Below are 17,736 nucleotides of genomic sequence, written 5' to 3' on the forward strand. Positions count from 1 at the left end.
ATCCAAAGGATACAAAATGCTGATTCAAAGAAGCACATGCACCCCAATACACCTATCAAATACACTGATGTAATTGATATGCTATTTTACTTAGAATTTTCACAAATGATAATTTTAAATAACCAAACTGAGTAAAAAGGCACATTATATGAAACACTGTGCCCATTACACTATTTCCTGATACCCAAGTATTTACTGAGTGCCTACTATGTGCCAAGTACTAGGAGTAAAATGAAGACTCAGACATAGTGCCTGTTCTCAAATAACATTGACATTGATTTTACAGGTAAAGAAACAAAAAAAAACCATTAAGAACCAAAGTGGGAACTCTTAAGCAGAACCAAAAACTTGGTGGCCCTGATCTTAGAAAACAAAGCTAATAGGATTTTTTTTAATTTTCATCTTAAAATTTTCAGGATCACTTTATCCCATTTCTTTTACGATGTCTAAAAGTTCAATGCAGTACCTGTATTCGATGGATCCAAAATTAACTGAAGAGATGGCTTATTTGTTTGGCTGGCTGAAACATCTCCAAATGAATGGTCTGAACTCTCATTGGAACTCTGACAATCAGCAAGAGGACTGCTTTGCCCTTTCTCAGAATCTCTCAGAATCTCTTCCATGGCTTTTTCCAATTGTTCATCACCATTAGAAACAATCTATAGACAAAGCAAGATGATTCTGTTTCAATCATATTATGGTTCTGGACTTTTCAAGGTTTCTTTTATTTCTATTTCTAATATTTTGTTTCTAGAAGAAATTAAAACAATCTAAATTTTAAATTTAAATCTAAGTTACTGAATACTAAGAATTTATATACACTTGTACCTAACTGTATCTGATCTAAGATATAATTTACAGAGATTTTTCTTTCTTTTTCTTCTTTTCCTTAAGAACACATTCTAAAAACCAGGTAATCTTAAATTTATGTGTTTTAAAGGGAAAAACAGGTAAGTTTAAGTGGACACTGTCTACTGTGACTGTTATTCAAAAGGCCATATTTCTTGTTATCATAGCATAAACGTATTTGTGATTTCTTTACGAATTTTGCTTGCTTGGTAATTTTTTTACATTTAAGTTGACTCATCCTTCTCTTAAAAGCAGGTGAGATCAAAAGCCTAATAAAGGTCTTAAATTAAACACACTAAAATGCAGATACTTATTTTTCAATGCAAATATTTAAATACATTTAAAGCCATTTATTTAAATACCTATTACTTAAATTTAAATAAAACCACTATTCTAATACACTTATAAAACTCTATATACTCAACATAATGTAAAATGGGTATTTAATACTATAATTTCTATAAAATTTTATTAGATTCATATATACTTTTGATGCCATAGTTAATACTAAATAAAAGTCAAACAATATGTAGCATATCAGACTAATTTCTCTACTCCTGTTTCTAGAGGGTGTTTATGCAATTCTCATGCATGTATATGGGTTTGTTTGATTCTTTTTCTTTGAGTTAGGAAAGACAACAAAAATTTGAAAATGGATCATATTCAAATAAAAACTCAATTGCTAAAAATGTAAGACATATACTTTAAAAATATTCAGGCAAGGGGCACTTGGGTCGCTCAGTCAGTTAAGCATCCAACTTCAGCTCAGGTCACGATCTCAAACCCCTCATCGGGCTCCCTCCTGTCAGCCCCGAGCTTCAGATCCTGTCTCCCTCTCTCGCTGTCCCCTCCCCCACTCTCACTCTCTCTCAAAAATAAACATTAATTTTTTTTTTTAATTCAGACAAGCCACCTATTCAATCACATACTAGAATGCTACCAGCTGATTTAAAACATAAAAACCATACAGTTGTTTCTTAAGTACAAATAAAACATAATTATTTATGTAATTAACTTTAAAAATCCAGCAGCAAGAGAGACAAAAATATCCAGATAATGGTTAAGTCTTATATAAATTTAAGGCAAATTCCCCAATTATCCTTTTCTTTCTATTTTCCCTTCCATTCCTTCTTCCTAAAATTACGAATTAAAAAATAAAGAACCAAAAGCAAAAAACTTTAAAAATACACAAACCAAATAATTAGCTTCTGCATAAATCAAAGACTGACGTTATTCAAGGTCAGTATTTGAGAAAAACCTTCGTATTTTACACATCTCTCAAGATCAGTCTCACCTCATTAAAAAAATAATAATTTAAAATAGTATCATCTGTAAATAAACAAAAGCAAGAAAGAAAGAAATACCTTCAGTTCAGGTTTTTCATCATCTTTTGTAGACGTATCATCTGCATGCTGAGAAACCAAAACAAATTCTTCACTGTTCAGTGTAGCCACAGAATCTGATGACCCACTAACCTTCTGTAATGAAGCTCTGACCTCCATTTCAATTCTACAAACTTCTCTTCCCACATCCACCTGGTCAAAACTACAGAGATTTAAAAACAAAAAAACAAAACAAACAAAAAAAAACAGCATGAATAAGAACATGATCAATACTCACCCTTTAAAAATGGTTCACATGAAAAAGAATTCTGTTGGCTAGATAATTATCTCAAAACTAGGGAGGCTACCTTCTTGGACTGGGCCACATAATGCAAATGTACTCCCTTCACCCTGAATTCCCAGACTAAAAGAACCATATTGTGCCCTGAAAAACAACACAAACCCGCCCATATCTCAACTAAACAGATTTACCACTGCTTGATTCATTTCTCCTAGAACTACTATTTTTGTTCTTTTTTAATAGAGGAAATAATTAAGCATGATACTAGAAACCAAATTCATACACAAAGTCACTGAAATTACTTTATAATTAAATCCAAATGTTTACAAAAACGTATCTCCTAAAAGTATTGTACCTTAAAATATCTTTGTGTCACGTAAGTTTACTAATTAATAAGAATTCAACACCCAGGGGCACCTGGGTGGCTCAGTCAGTTGAACATCTGACTTCAGCTCAGGTCATGATTTCACAATTGTGGTATCAAGCCTGTATGGGCTCGGCTTGCTGCTATCAGCCTGCCAGTGCAGAGCCCACTTCAGATTCTTGGTCCCCCTCTCTCTGCCCCTACCCCACTTGCGCTCTCCCAAAAATAAAGAAAAATTTAAAAAAAAAAGAATTCAATACACTAAACCATGTATCTTTTCTTTTCCAGACACACTACCACTTATCAGCACAAGGGGATGGGGAAAAGGCCAAGGCTTTCACATTTCATTCATGTGACAGTGTAAATACAGTGTAATTCTGCTTTCTGGATAGATCTGTACACCACAGAAACTCAACAATGTCTATCACTTCCAGAAGTTCAAATATTCACACTGCTAATTTAACTGAACCTGTGTGCTACATAACAAACACAGTACTCAGCATTAGGGTTATAGGAGTGACTAAGGCAGACAAGTTGCCTGCTCTCCTGGAGCTTACATCTAGTAAGAAATCAAGCAAGTAAGCAAATGTAATTCCAAATCACTCTAAAGGCTATGAAGAAGATAAAATATGTTATTGTAACAATGACTAGCTACAAAAAGCATAGGGACAACTTTAAGTAAGGTGGTAGGAAAGAACTCAGGGAAATATCTGAGCTGAAATGTAAAAGACAAAAGAGAACGGTATATTAATCTGCTCAGTGACCAAAGGGGTAATGTGATAGAGGGGTAGAACAAATAAACTGGGGCTAAAGAACACAGGACTCTCTAAGTCTGCTGATGCATGCCTTAAAATTACCCAGAATTGTTCTTTTTCTCCTTCCAATTAAGTTATTCTGTTCTCTGCCCCACATAAATATGGCTGCAATATCTCATTTTGCCTTTAGGTGACACTAACACCATTATTCTTGGCAAAAAAAAAAAAAAAAAGAAAAAAAAAAGATTTACTCTCAGCTTCCAGTTACACTTTAATAATTACTTCCATCTTCATCGAAACTCAAAATTCCCAGTAACTTTAAAATAAAGAGTAACTATTCTAGGATAGTGTAATTAGCTAGCCACCATTTCATTCTGTTGGACATGTGAATATCCTTCCTTTTAAATGTTAAATCCTTCAAGCACATTTTTCTGTCCTCTAAAGATTTTTCATTTTGCAAGTAAATGTTTCTGAAAACAGTATGTGTTAGAGGCCACGTCTTTGCCCTTCCAGGCTGCCCCAAGAATCTTTGATTACCAAGACGCTACACATTCCAGATATTCTTTCTGTGGCCAATCCTTCTTCAAGCCCAAGTTGCCACTCCTCAACTTAACATCTAAATGCTGGAAATTCCCCAAGTTCAAGTTCTGAACTTGTGACTCCTTGCCACACACATCTCTCTAAGCAGTATCTCTCACTGCCATGTATTTAAATACCATCTATACGTAATAGTCTCCCAAATTTCTCTCTCAACCCAAATGTCCTCTAAAGTCTTCATTTGGAATCCAACTTTTTTTTTTTTTTTGAGAGAGAGAGAGAGAGAGAGAGAGAGAGAGAGAGAGAGAGAGAGAGAATGAGAATGAATAAGCAAGGAAGGGGCAGACAGAGAGAGAGAAACAGAATCTGAAGCAGGCTCCAGGCTCTGAGCTGTCAGCACAGAGCCGGACATGGGGCTTGAACTCACAAACTGTGAGATCATGACCTGAGCCAAAGTCAGATGCTTTAACTGACTGACCCACCTAAGCGCCCCCCAACTTTCTACTTTATATTTCCATGTGGAATTCTTATCAATATCTTAAATGTGACCCAAATGTAATTCCTAACGTCTCCTCCAAATTTCTCATTCAGATTTCCCATTTCAGTTAATAACACCACTTTCTATCAAGTTGCTCAAATAAGTAATTTGGATATCATTCTTAATTCATCTCTACTTCTTCATTCCTCCCATAAACATGTCATGTTAACCCCACTTCCAAAATAAATCCCACATCTATCCCATTTCTTCATGGACATTTTTATCAACCTAATCCAGGCAATGTTCTCATCTACTAAAAAAGTCTCCTAACCCAAGTCCTACTTCCAGTCCTCTCTTCCCCTAATCTATTCTTCACAGAGATGCCAAAGAAATCTTTCAGAAAATAAATTAGATTACATTAGAACTCTACTCTAAAATGTTTTCACTGAGGCGCCTAGGTGGCCCAGTCAGTTAAGCCTGGTTTCCACTCAGGTCATGATCTCTCAGTCTCATGGGTTCCAGCCTCACATTGGGCTCTGCACTGGCAGTGCAGAGCCTGCTTGGGATTCTCTCCCTCCCTCTCTCTCTGCCCCACCCCCACTTACGCTGTCTCTAACCCTCTCACAAAATGAATAAACTTAAAAGGAAATTTTTTTAATCTTTTCACTAAAATTCAAATAAAATACAAATTATGCCAGGACTTACAAAGCCCAACACACCTTTCCCTCTGTCACTTTACCATTACAGCTCTTTAATTACCAAAAGTTCTTTTACACTATAGGGTCTTAGCTCTTGCCTCCTTTCATATGGCTGACTCCTAAGGTATCAGCTTTCATTCATCCATTCAACAAATATTTAATGAGTCTCTATGATGCACTAGAAACAATCATGGGACCTGGAGACTAAATGATGAGTAAGACCAATTTAGTTCCAGTCTTCCTAGAGCTAACATTCTTATGGAAGAGAGAAATAACATAGAAAAAAATAAATCAAGATCACATACTGGAATATATACTATGAAAGGTAATGAGAAGACAGGAGGCAATATGGACCCAGTTGACGTTTGGGCTTAATAAGAATGAGTGAGCCATGGAAAGAACTAGGGGAAAAGAACTTCAAGTAGAAGAAACAACAAATACAAAAAGCCCAGATATGAGAAAAGGCTTATGAGAAAGGAGGCCATAATAGCTAGATCACAATGAGCATGGGTGAGAGCAGGATACGATGAGATATAGAAAAGAAGGCAGGGAACCCTGAGGCCACCCCCTGATGCTAAGGCTATCTAAATAAACCCTAATTCCAACTCATTCATTTACCTGAGAATATCATATGCCTAGTGTAGCAGCTAGTACATAGTAGATATTCAACAAATGCGTCGAACAATTTGTTGTTAAAAGCACCAATCAGGCTAAAGTTCTCACAAAAAAACAAATGCAGAGCCAAGATTCAAACCAGGTATTCAGACTTCAAAGTACATGCTCTGAACCACTACATTATACTGTCTCTTGAAGTTTCCTTACCTATTCCTAGAGACTGAGGGTTGGTATCTGTCACTACATACACAATGAACCTTCTCCACACCTCTCCTCTCTCCATCAAAAGTTATGTCTTCTCCCAAGACATTCTTCTTTGGGGCATCTGGGTGGCTCACTCAGTTGAGTGTCCGACTCTCAATTTCAGTCAGCTTAGGTCATGACCCCAGGGTGGTGGGATCTGGCCCCATGCTGGGCTCCACGGTGAGCATGGAGCCTGCTTGAGATTCTCTACCTCTGCCCCTTTACCCTACTAACGTGCACGCGTGCGCTCTCTCTCTCAAAAAAAAAAAAAAGAAAAAGAAAAAATTTCTTCTTGTGTAAGTGATAAATAGCTACCCTGGCCATTAACTCTAAATCAGCATGCTAAGGGCGCCTGGGTGGCTCAGTGAGCTAAGCAGCTGACTTCGGCTCTGATCATGATCTCACAGTCTGCAAGTTCAAACCCCGTGTCAGGCTCTGTGCTGACAGATCAGAACCTGGAGCCTGCTTTGGATTCTGTGTCTCCTTCTCTCTCTGCCCCTCCCCCACTAATGCTCGCGCTCTCTCTCTCCCTCTCTCTCAAAAATAAAACATTTAAAAAAAATTTTTAATAAATAAATAAATCAGCATGTTAATGAATACTGATGGCTATACAATTCAAATAAGATGTCCATTTTTAAGAGGTTTTCTTTAGCCCAAGAAAATGTTAGATATTCTGCCAGGCTAACAAGAAAACTATTAGTTTACCAAAAGTAATTTTGTGATCTCTTCAAAACACAGCCCAGAATTTCTCATGTTCCTCAGAATTAAGTCAGCACTCATTACAAGCATAAAACCCTGCCTCCAAGGGCCTTAAGAATACTTTTAGAAGTTTGCCCAATGCTACTTTATTTGGTTGAACATTTCCATTTCTTTGAACCTCAATGCAGATGTTTACTAAATTTGCACACTTGCACACAAATACAAAAATCTGAGAATGCAAAGCCAACACTTTAAAATATTTCAGGAGCACCTGGATGGCTCAGTGGGTTAAGTGTCCAACTTCAGCTCAGATCATAACCTCACAGTTCTTGAGTTCAAGCCTGGCATCAGGCTCTGTGCTGACAACTCAGAGCCTGAAGCCTGCTTCGGATTCTGTGTCACCCTCTCTCTATGCCCCACAAAATATTACAAAATTATATTCAACAATATGTAAAAAGAATTACACCCAAGGTAAGACTGACAACATTCAAAAATCAATGTAATAAAACATATCAAAATAAGCTAAAGAAAAATCATGATCATGTCAGTTACACACAAAATGCATTTGACAAAATCCAACACTCATTCATGATCAAAATAAAAACTCTCAGCAACCTAGCGATTGATGAAACTTCCTCAACTTGATTAAGAGTATCTACAAAAAACCTACAGCTAACATACTTAATTATGAAACTGGGCACTTTCCCCTTAAGACTTGGAAGAACACAAGGATGCCCTCTCTCACCACTCTGATTCAACACCATAATAAACAAAAGTATAGAGATCGTAAAGGAAGAATGAAACAGTCTCTATTCACAGATTACATAATTATCTATGTAGAAAATCCCAAAGAATCTACAAAAACAAAAACAACTTCCTACAACTAATAAGTATAGGAAGGTCACAGGATACAAGGTAAACAAATGTTGATTTCTTCCCTACATACAATGAACAATTGGAACTGAAGTTTTAAAAAAGCAGTACCATTTACCATATCACAAAAAGATGAAATACTTAGGTATAAACTTAATAAGATACATATAAGATCTATAAGTAATAAATCTATAAAACACTGATGAAAGAAATTTAAAAGATCTAAATAAATGAAGAGATACTCAATGTTCATGGATTAGAAGCTCAATGTTGTCAACATGTCAATTTTTCCCTACCTGCTAAGACCGAATGACCAACTGAGCACTCAACTACAAGTTGTTAGGGGACATGCAGGGACCATGTCTATCTTTATTTTACTCACCAACACATCCCCGGCACAGTGCCAGCACAGATAACATGGGCTCAAAAAATATCTGCTTAGTAAACAAGTCAATTATCTTGGATGTAGCAGAATGGACTCCCTCATCAGATAGGAAGTTGGACTGAATGAATTCTAAAGTCACTTAATCTTAAGATTCTCATTCCATGTGATGTGCTGAAGAATTCCATTTCACAAGTCAATTCAAAACATAATTTATTAAATCTACTACTATGAAGCAATATGCTAATATGCTAATGTTACTTTCTCTTTATGGCAATCTATTATTTCTTCCAGTCAAAAGAAAGAGCAGCTGGAAAACTTGCAGGGGTCTTTTAAATAATACGGAGCTCACTGTTCTATGAACTCAAGACTAATACATCCATTTCAACTCAGCATGTAAAACAGAACAGTGCACAAAAGCAAAACGACTTTTAAAGGCATTTGGTTAAAAGGCTACCCTATTATAATCCAAAAGTTAGACTGTAAAATCTGACCAAAAAAAATGTTATGTCTCTTCAGATATTAAAAAAAAAAAAAAAAATACTGGGAACTACAGTGTTGGCATACACATTTTTATTCTTTAGGCATTTTAAAGGTACAAGAGAATAAGGGACAGGAAACTTATCAGTCCTACAGAAAATCTGATGTATGTTTTTTCTATTCATCCCCTTTTTCCCTTCTCAAAGGAGTTCAATAAATATTTTTGATTGACTGAATCACTTAAATACACGCTTATCCCCACACTGATAGCAATTCTACCAATTCTACCCAGTGAAATGGCTTTTCTCACTTTAAGTCCACATCATTTTTGTGAAATGAGCAATATATTTTAAATTAACACCTCACTTGGATGCCTAAAACTACAATTTCACATATACACTAGAAACAGTGTAGCAACATTTAGCAGAGTCTAACTGGAAGCTATCTTCTTCCCAAAATAACTGAACACATTCAAAAGTATAAAATCGTGGTGCACATGGTCCAATTTCTTTTCGTGCCAAATGTGGTTAGCCAGCTTCTTGCTTTTAGATTATGTGTTTGCACCTATTCATTTTCAAGTAGCTCTTGAACTAAAATAGAACCCTGAATATATGAGTGTGAGTCAAAATTGGACAAGATAAGCTGCAAGTTTTATTAGGCATGAGAATTCAAATGACTATAGTAGGCTTGTTACAACACTGGAAACAGGAAATAGTCTTAATTTACAATAAGAAAACAGACATGAATAATCTGGAACATCATTTACCAACTATAATTATTCTGTGCTTTAAAAAAAAAACCATCCAGTCTTGAGGGGAAAAAAAAAAAAAACTACCATAGTTCCTATTTACTAAACAGTCCATCCATTATTCCAGTTCTCAGGCAAGAGCCACACCAACATGAATAGATGTATGCAAGCATACTCCTGCACAAAGGGGCACAAAAGGGCCTTAGTAATTCACATTACTTTAGTGGATACCTATTTTTTTTTTGTCCAGCAATAATCTCAAGACCTTTTTTTCTGAAAATAAGCCTTCCCTCTGTTCAAATCTCATGGTTTTTATAGAAACCTCAACACCATGGCCAAACAGTTCCAAAGATGGGCACTGAATCCAAACTACTTAGACCAATTAACCCGATTCCTAAGATTTTTGGACTGGTGACCAAAGACTTCATCATGACAGTTATTCTTAGATAAACTAAGAATTGTTGGTAGCCATGTTTTCCCCCATATGAAGAAGGTCAATATGCAATGAAAGAGATAAGTATATCCTAAAGCCAGACAAGCAGGAGAGTCTTAGTCGAGTCCCTACCATTTTGTTTGAGACAATCCTGAGGTATAGCTCTATCTGTTCCAAACCTCAGTCTTGGTAAATCCACTATTTCTTTAATTCTATGAAATATCCCTTTCAATAAATTATTTTTCCATAAGTTAGTTTAATAAATTTTTTTAAAATATTTATTCATTTTTGAGAGACAGAGTGTGAGTCGGGGAGTGGCAGAGAGAGGGGAAGACACAGAATCTGAAGCAGGCTCCAGGCTCTGAGCTGTCAGCACAGAGCCTGACACAGGGCTCAAACTCACAAACCAAGAGATCTAGACCTGAGCTGAAGTCGGCGCTTAACCAACTGAACCACCCAGGCACCCCTGCGTAAGTTAAATTTTTTTTTGTTTGTTTATTTATTTTTGAGAGAGACAGAGCATAAGTCAAAGAAGGACAGAGAGAGAAGGAGACACAGAATCCAAAGCAGGCTCCAGGCTCCGAGATGTCAGCACAGAGCCCAACACGGGGCTTGAACTCACAAACTGTAAGATCATGGCCTGAGCCGAAGTCAGAAACTTCACCAACTGAGCCACCCAGGTGCCCCATAAGTTAGTTTGAGTTTCTGTCACATGAAACCTAATAAGTCCTAATATAATTATATGCAAGCAAAAAGACAAAAGATATATTTTAATAAGTTTCATATAGTAAATATAAGGACAAAAATCTAGGTGAATGAAGATAGTATATAAAAAGTTGACAATTCCCCAGATAAACAGTATACTTGATCTGATGAAATAAAAAAAGGGGAGAAATGACTTACTTGAAATAATTACCAGAGGAAAAGAAGAATACAAGTGGTACTTACAAAGGATGGTTTAAAAGGCAATAGAGGGGCACCTGGGTGGCTCAGTCAACTGGGCATCTGACTCCTGATTTTGACTCAGGTCATGATCTCACAGTTTCGTGGGCTCAAGCCCCACATCGGGCTCTGTGCTGGCGGCACACAGCCTGCTTGGGATTCTCTCTCTTCCTCTGTCTCTGCCCTCCCCTCACTGTGCTCTCTCTCTCTCAAAATAAACAAACTTTAAAAAAAAATTTTTTTTAATTAAAAAAAAAAAAGGAAGAAGATGATGATGATGATAGTGGACCAAGAAGCCAAAAGACTCAAAATGCAACTTGTGAAAAAGACCTGAATCCAATACACAGAAAGAGGTAGAGTCTCCCTCCAGACCCACAGACCCATGAGTTAAAAACCTAAATATTTGTTTTGTAAGCCAGCAAACATTTCAGCATTGTTATGTAGCATTGCCACAGCAATGGTTGACTAATTCATTGACCTCTTTTTAAATGCCTTCACTTAAAGGGGTGTCTGGCTGGCTTAGTTGGAAGAGTGCAAGCTGGGGAAGGACAGAGAGAGGAGGAGACAGAATCCAAAGCAGGCTCAAGGCTCTGAGCCCTCAGCACAGAGCCCAATGTGGGGCCTGAACCCACAAACCACTGGATCACAAACCTGAGCCAAAGTCGGATGCCCAACCAACTGAGCCACCCAGGTACCCCCCCTTAAAAAATATTTTTTTAAGTTTATTTATTTTAAGAGACAGAGAGAGCAGAGGAAGGGCAGATAGAGGGAGACATGGAATCTGAAGCAGGATCCAGGTGTTGAGCTGTCAGCACAGAGCCCAACATGGGACTTGAACTCACAGCCCACGAGATCTTGACCTGCCCTGAAGTCGGATGCTTAACCACTGAGCCACCTGGGCACCCAATTTTTTTTTTAAGTTTATTTACTTATTTTTGAGAAAGAGAGAGAGAGAGAACACAAATATGAGTGGGGGAGGGGTAGAGAGAGAGGGAAAAGTTAAGAATCCCAAGAAGGCTCTGCACAGTCAGTGCAGAGCCCGGCACAGGGCTCAAACTCACGAACCATGAGATCATGACCTGAGCTGAAACCAAGAGTCAGATGCTTAACCGACTGAGCCACCCAGGTGCCCCTAAATGAAAAATATTTTTTTTGTTTTGTTTTACATTTTTTCATTTTTTTTTAATATATGAAATTTATTGTCAAATTGGTTTCCATACAACACCCAGTGCTCATCCCAAAAGGTGCCCTCCTCAATACCCATCACCCACCCTCCCCTCCCTCCCACCCCCCATCAACCCTTAGTTTGTTCTCAGTTTTTAACAGTCTCTTATGTTTTGGCTCTCTCCCACTCTAACCTTTTTTTTTTTTTCCTTCCCTTTCCCCATGGGTTTCTGTTAAGTTTCTTAGGATCCACATAAGAGTGAAACCATATGGTATCTGTCTTTCTCTGTATGGCTTATTTCACTTAGCATCACACTCTCCAGTTCCATCCATGTTGCTACAAAAGGCCATATTTCATTCTTTCTCATTGCCACATAGTACTCCATTGTGTATATAAACCACAATTTCTTTATCCATTCATCAGCTGATGGACATTTAGGCTCTTTCCATAATTTGGCTATTGTTGAGAGTGCTGCTATAAACATTGGGGTACAAGTGCCCCTATGCATCAGTACTCCTGTATCCCTTGGATAAATTCCTAGCAGTGCTATTGCTGGGTCATAGGGTAGGTCTATTTTTAATTTTCTGAGGAACCTCCACACTGCTTTCCAGAGCGGCTGCACCAATTTGCATTCCCACCAACAGTGCAAGAGGGTTCCCGTTTCTCCACATCCTCTCCAGCAAAAAATATTTTGAAAATATACTCAAAATTTTTAATGGCATTTGACTTTATATTTTTCTCTTGGTTTTTCTGCCATTATTATATATGCCATCTATTCAAGAGTAAGGTTGATAAAATTATATAGTCACTTACTTCCTGGAAAATCAAGGTCTGTACAATTCAGAGTCCCATAAACTTGGCTTAAGACTAATAATCAGTTTTGTGCCCAGCAGATACAGGCATATGGTCAAGGGGGGAAAAAAATCATCACAAGACAGAAGAGTTCATCACTAAAGTATCCACTGTATAGTTATATCCCCCCTTGATATAATAAAACCGAAGTTTTGTGATATGTGGGTCAACATCTAACACTTGGTATCTTGTATGATACTGCATAAAGCACATATCACAGTTCTTTCTGGCCCAATGTATCCATGAGAAAAGGCATCTCACTTCTATGAACACACTTGTTTTATCTGAAAATAAGGTATTGGACTAGTTAATCTCCAAGATCTCTAAGCTCTAGCTTCTACACATCATTTATCTTCTGAATATTTGAAGAACAAATATTTCTTTAAAAAGCTACAGCACAGAGAAATTAAATAATCTAACAAGTTACAGAGCCTGAAACAAAACATAGAAATCCTCAACTGAGAAATCTATTTACTAGCATATTACCTTTCCAAAGACTGGTAATTATTACACTATTACAAACATTTGATTCCAATCAATTGTCTCTTCTGCTCTCACATAACACAGTCTATCAAAGTATACCAAAATATAACACCAAGCAGAATTAAGAGGAAAAAGAAGTGAATTCATGTTTACTGTGTTTCGCCACAATAACTGGCACTAACAGAGGAAATGCTAATTACCAATTTGTTGGGTATAGCAGAGAGAATCAAGGTAGCAACCAAAACTTCGTGAACTTGGCAACCAGACCTGGTTCCTACAGTTAAGAGAAAGACTAAGAGATTTGATCCACACAAGATCAGCAGTGAAGGACACCTCAGTCATTGCACCAACACAACTAAAGAAAAGAAGTCAAGTGATATTTTTTAATTGTTTTTCTTTTCCTATTAAGTCTACAAAGATCTGATCTCTGTCTTTGAAGCACAGAGCCCTCTGGGTTTAGTATAACACTGAATGTTTCTGAGATATGCCTGACTTAACACCTTTTAACCCTCAGAAGAAATTTAAATACATAAAATCCAAATGCTTCTTGGCATACAGTGTGAACGTTTGTATGTTTTATGCATTTATCTCTGTCTAGTTCTGCAAGAATTAGTGAGCCACATAAAAGAATTAGAGTTCTTGAAAATCCCTCAAGTTAACTAGGTTTCAAGAAGAGGCATTTTTTTCCTTGATTTGGTAAATTTATAACAAAGAAGAAGTACTATACTTCAGACTACTTTCTAATCTTTTCAGTAAAATGATTCAATGGGGTGCTTATGAGGAAAGTTAAGTAGTATGAAAAAAAGTTTTGAAATCCTAAAAAAAGGACTTCCAAATTGTGTTGCACAAATAAAACAAACACAAAAGCACAGAATAATCTGAAGAAGTTTAATATTTAGGAAATATTTTGACATGTACCTAACATTTCATAAGAGTTTCTATTATATAACGTCATGCATCTACAAAAGCAAAAGGGAAGAGGGTCCTTGCTAAATTGAAACTATAAACTATAAACTAAGTCCCTGTTCATTGGAAAAATAATTCAAAGTAAAAACTGTTCTAGTACTAGATTTTTCTACTTTACAAATTTGCACTCTCACGAGGCAAACAAAACCCGAAGATACTTTATATAATTAGAAGAACAAGTTATTCAATGACTCCATAACCATTTCTATTGACTATCCCACCTACTAGCAGATGTTTTTAAATGTGTTCTGAGCTTTTAAATAGGCAAGGTGTGATAAAAAAAAAAAGTCCTCAGAAATCCAGTATCTGACAGTTTCTCATGTTGTTGAATGTGCATGTTGATGTCCATCTTGGTAGTTGTCACGCCTTTGAATCTTGGATCACAAGCCACAGTACACTTGCTGCACACTGAGGGCAGAGATAGGAGTATTAGAGCCCCAGGTTCTAATGCCACTCCATTAACTAGATTCTTCCAGTTAATTTTTTAACAAGCATTCACTGTTGCTGCTGATGTTCAACACGTTATTTGGCAAGCACAGTTACATAGTAGTCTCCTCCAAATGGATACCTAAGAGACATTTCAAACTCAACATACTCAGAAACCATACTTCCAACCTTTCCCCTAACCCACCTATCCTCACTCCACACCACCCTCCTGCAGATTTTCTCATCTCAGTTGATGGCAACTCCATCCTTCTAGTTACTCTGCACAAAATTATCAGTCATGCTACTCCTCTTGTTCTCTTTTTCTCCTTCCTCAAACTATCTCTCTCTCTCCACTCCCTCACCTTACATCTACAACATCTGCAAATTACTTTGGTTCTACCTCCAAATTACATCCAGAAATCATCCATTTCTCACCACTATTACTGCCACCACCAAGCCCCAGCCCCACCTACCATCATCTCTTACCTATATTATTCTAAAAGCCTTCAAAACTACTCTCTCTGCTTCTTTACTTGCTCCCCTATGGTCAATTTTCAAAAGCAACCAGAATGATCCTTCTAATTTAGTTCTTTCCAGTCCCCTGATCAAAACTCTCCAGTGGCTCCCCCATCCTATTCATAACAAAAGCCAAGTGACCTTCAAGGCCATTACATGTCTGCACTATAAAGTCACCCCTCCTCACCACTTCCCCCACCCCATCTTACCTTACCTTTGTGACTTATCTCCTACAATTCTCCCCCCTGTAGTCTCCCCCCGTAGCATCTAAAACAAGCTCCTTGCTTTCTCTTAAACCACTTGACATGCTTGCTCTGGCTGTTGCAAAACAGAACACTCTTCGACCAGATATCTAACATGTTTACTTCCCTGTTCACATCTTTACTCAAATTTCATCCTCTTGAAAGACCTGCCCTGATTGTCTTATCTCATACTGCTTCCCCACCACCAATTTCCAACCCCCATTTATCCTGATCTGCTTACTCTTTCTTTCCCAGAACACTTATTTTCTAACATACAATCTGATTTACTTTTGTATTATATTTACTGTTTACTGTCTGTTTCTCCCACTAGGATGTAGCATCTTCAAAGGCAAGGATATTTGTTTTATTCACCTAGAAGAATATCTGGCATATAGCAGACAGAAAAATATTTGCAGAATAAATGAATTAGATTACCCAAGGTGAGTAAATTCAAAGTTCCTAAAACCCAAAGAGCCATCTAATACCCCACAGCCTGATCAGAACTTTACCTCTAAAGGATGATAACAGCATTGACAGTTTCTTTCACTGGGTAAATAACCAGCATACACTTGTCATTATATAGAATTTCCACAGGTTTAAGATATAATGAGGTAACTTTTTTTAAGTTTATTTATTTATTTTAAGGGTATGTGGGTGGCTCGGTCGGTTAAGCACCTGACTTCAGCTCAGGTCACAATCTCAGAGTTCGTGAGTTCGAGCTTCCCATCAGGCTCACTGCTGTCAACACGGAGTCCATTTTTGTATTCTCTGTCCCGCCCCCGCTCACACTCCCTCACTCAAAAATAAATTAACCTTAAAAAGAAAAAAAAAGATTATTTATTTTGGAAGAGAGAGTGCACACAAGTGCACACGAGTTGGGGAAGAACAGAGAGAGAGAATTCCAAGCAGGCTCCACACTGTCAGTTCAGAGCCAGATGTGGATGGGGCTCCATCTCACCAACCAAGAGAGCTTGACTTGAGCCAAAATCAAGAGTCAGATGCTTAACCAAGTGAGTCACCCAAGTGCCCCTGAGGTAACTTTTAAAAGAAAACAGTAGGGGCACCTGGGTGGCTCAGTCAGGTAGGCATCCAACTTTAGTTAGGCCTCCAACTTCAGCTCAGGTCATCATCTCACAGTCCCTGAGTACAAGCCCCAGGACAGGCTCTATGCTGACAGTTCAGAGCCTGGAGCCTGCTTCAGAGGCTCGCTCTCGCTGTGTGTCTGTCTGTCTCTGTCTCTGTCTCTCTCTCTCTCTCAAAAATAAACATTAAAAATATATATATTTAAAAAATAAAAAATAAATAAGACAGTAAACTAAAATGTTAGAGACCTCCACACCAAATTTCCCATCTATGCAAGGAAAATGAGAACAGTGACAAATCAATGATATTAAGAAATGATTGTTAATATTTCTGAGAGTATGAAAATGGTGGTATTGTTATGAGAGAATCCTTGTCTTCTGGAAACGCATAGTGAATATTTACAAATTAACATGATGTCTGAGATTTGCTTCATAAAATCTGGGTGGGCACAGAGGAAACTAGATTGGTCATCATTTGATAACTGCTAAAGTTGATAAGAGGTTACAGGATTATATATCATATCATTCGCCCTAATTTTTTATGCTTGAAATTTGTATTTTATATGCTTAAAATGTGCCAAAATAGAAGAAAAAAATAAATAATAGTATGGAAAGTTTAAAAAAAAAAACCCACAAAAACAAAGCCTGTATTTCCTTTAGCATCTAGCACGTGACACCCAAATATATGATGAAAAAAATAAAGTACATGTCAAAATTAAAGAATAGTTCCTAGAAACTTCCATAATGACAACAGCAAATTAAAACAAAAGAAAATGACCAAAGTGAGGCCCTCCTTCAGTGTCAAGGAAAAATGGCCTGCAATGTGATAGCACAGTGATCTCAGATTTGAATGACTGGAACAGAAAGGGGACCACCTCAAAAGGCTTTTCATCTTTCAACAAGATAAAAGGCACCATACTTTATTCTACAAAGGTCATTCATATAAACGCAAAATATAATCAAAAGGGGCAAGAAAATGTGGCTGAAATTTTATGTACCAAATAACACTGAAACATAATTAGAAGGAATAGTAATAAAAATATAAAGAACCAATTTGACTAGAAAACAAATACAGCAAGAAACAAACACTATCTCAATCCCAGAAAAGGTCAAGTAAATAAAAAAAATTTTAAGGCATAGAAAACTCAAATCTTAGAAATGCTAAGGTAGTATAAACTAGATATACAAAACTTGAATCCTTCAAAACATAATTTCTATCACCTCTAGAACCAGTTTCAACAATCTCCCCAGCTAATTAAGTCTGCTCTAGTCCAATGATATTAGC

At 37.1% G+C, this 17,736-nt stretch overlaps 1 protein-coding gene across 6 annotated transcripts in view; it reads right to left on the reverse strand.

Moving 5' to 3' along the window:
- The window catches only part of RABGAP1L (RAB GTPase activating protein 1 like), a 755,477-nt gene that overhangs the window by 688,197 nt on the left and 49,544 nt on the right, over positions 1–17,736 (reverse strand). For 4 of the 6 annotated variants that reach the window (XM_027074243.2, XM_027074247.2, XM_053208972.1 and 1 more), the window contains 2 exons: positions 2,214–2,394; positions 467–659 (listed from right to left, as the gene is read on the reverse strand). In XM_027074243.2, coding sequence (XP_026930044.2) covers positions 467–659; positions 2,214–2,351 — 331 coding nt within the window. In that variant the 5' untranslated portion in view covers positions 2,352–2,394. Of the gene's footprint in view, positions 1–466; positions 660–2,213; positions 2,395–17,736 lie in introns of those variants that run through there. The other 2 variants (XM_027074244.2, XM_027074246.2) reach the window with 2 other exon arrangements.

Source organism: Acinonyx jubatus, chromosome E4 (genome assembly GCF_027475565.1).
Source record: "Acinonyx jubatus isolate Ajub_Pintada_27869175 chromosome E4, VMU_Ajub_asm_v1.0, whole genome shotgun sequence".
Classification (NCBI taxonomy): Eukaryota; Metazoa; Chordata; class Mammalia; order Carnivora; family Felidae; genus Acinonyx; species Acinonyx jubatus.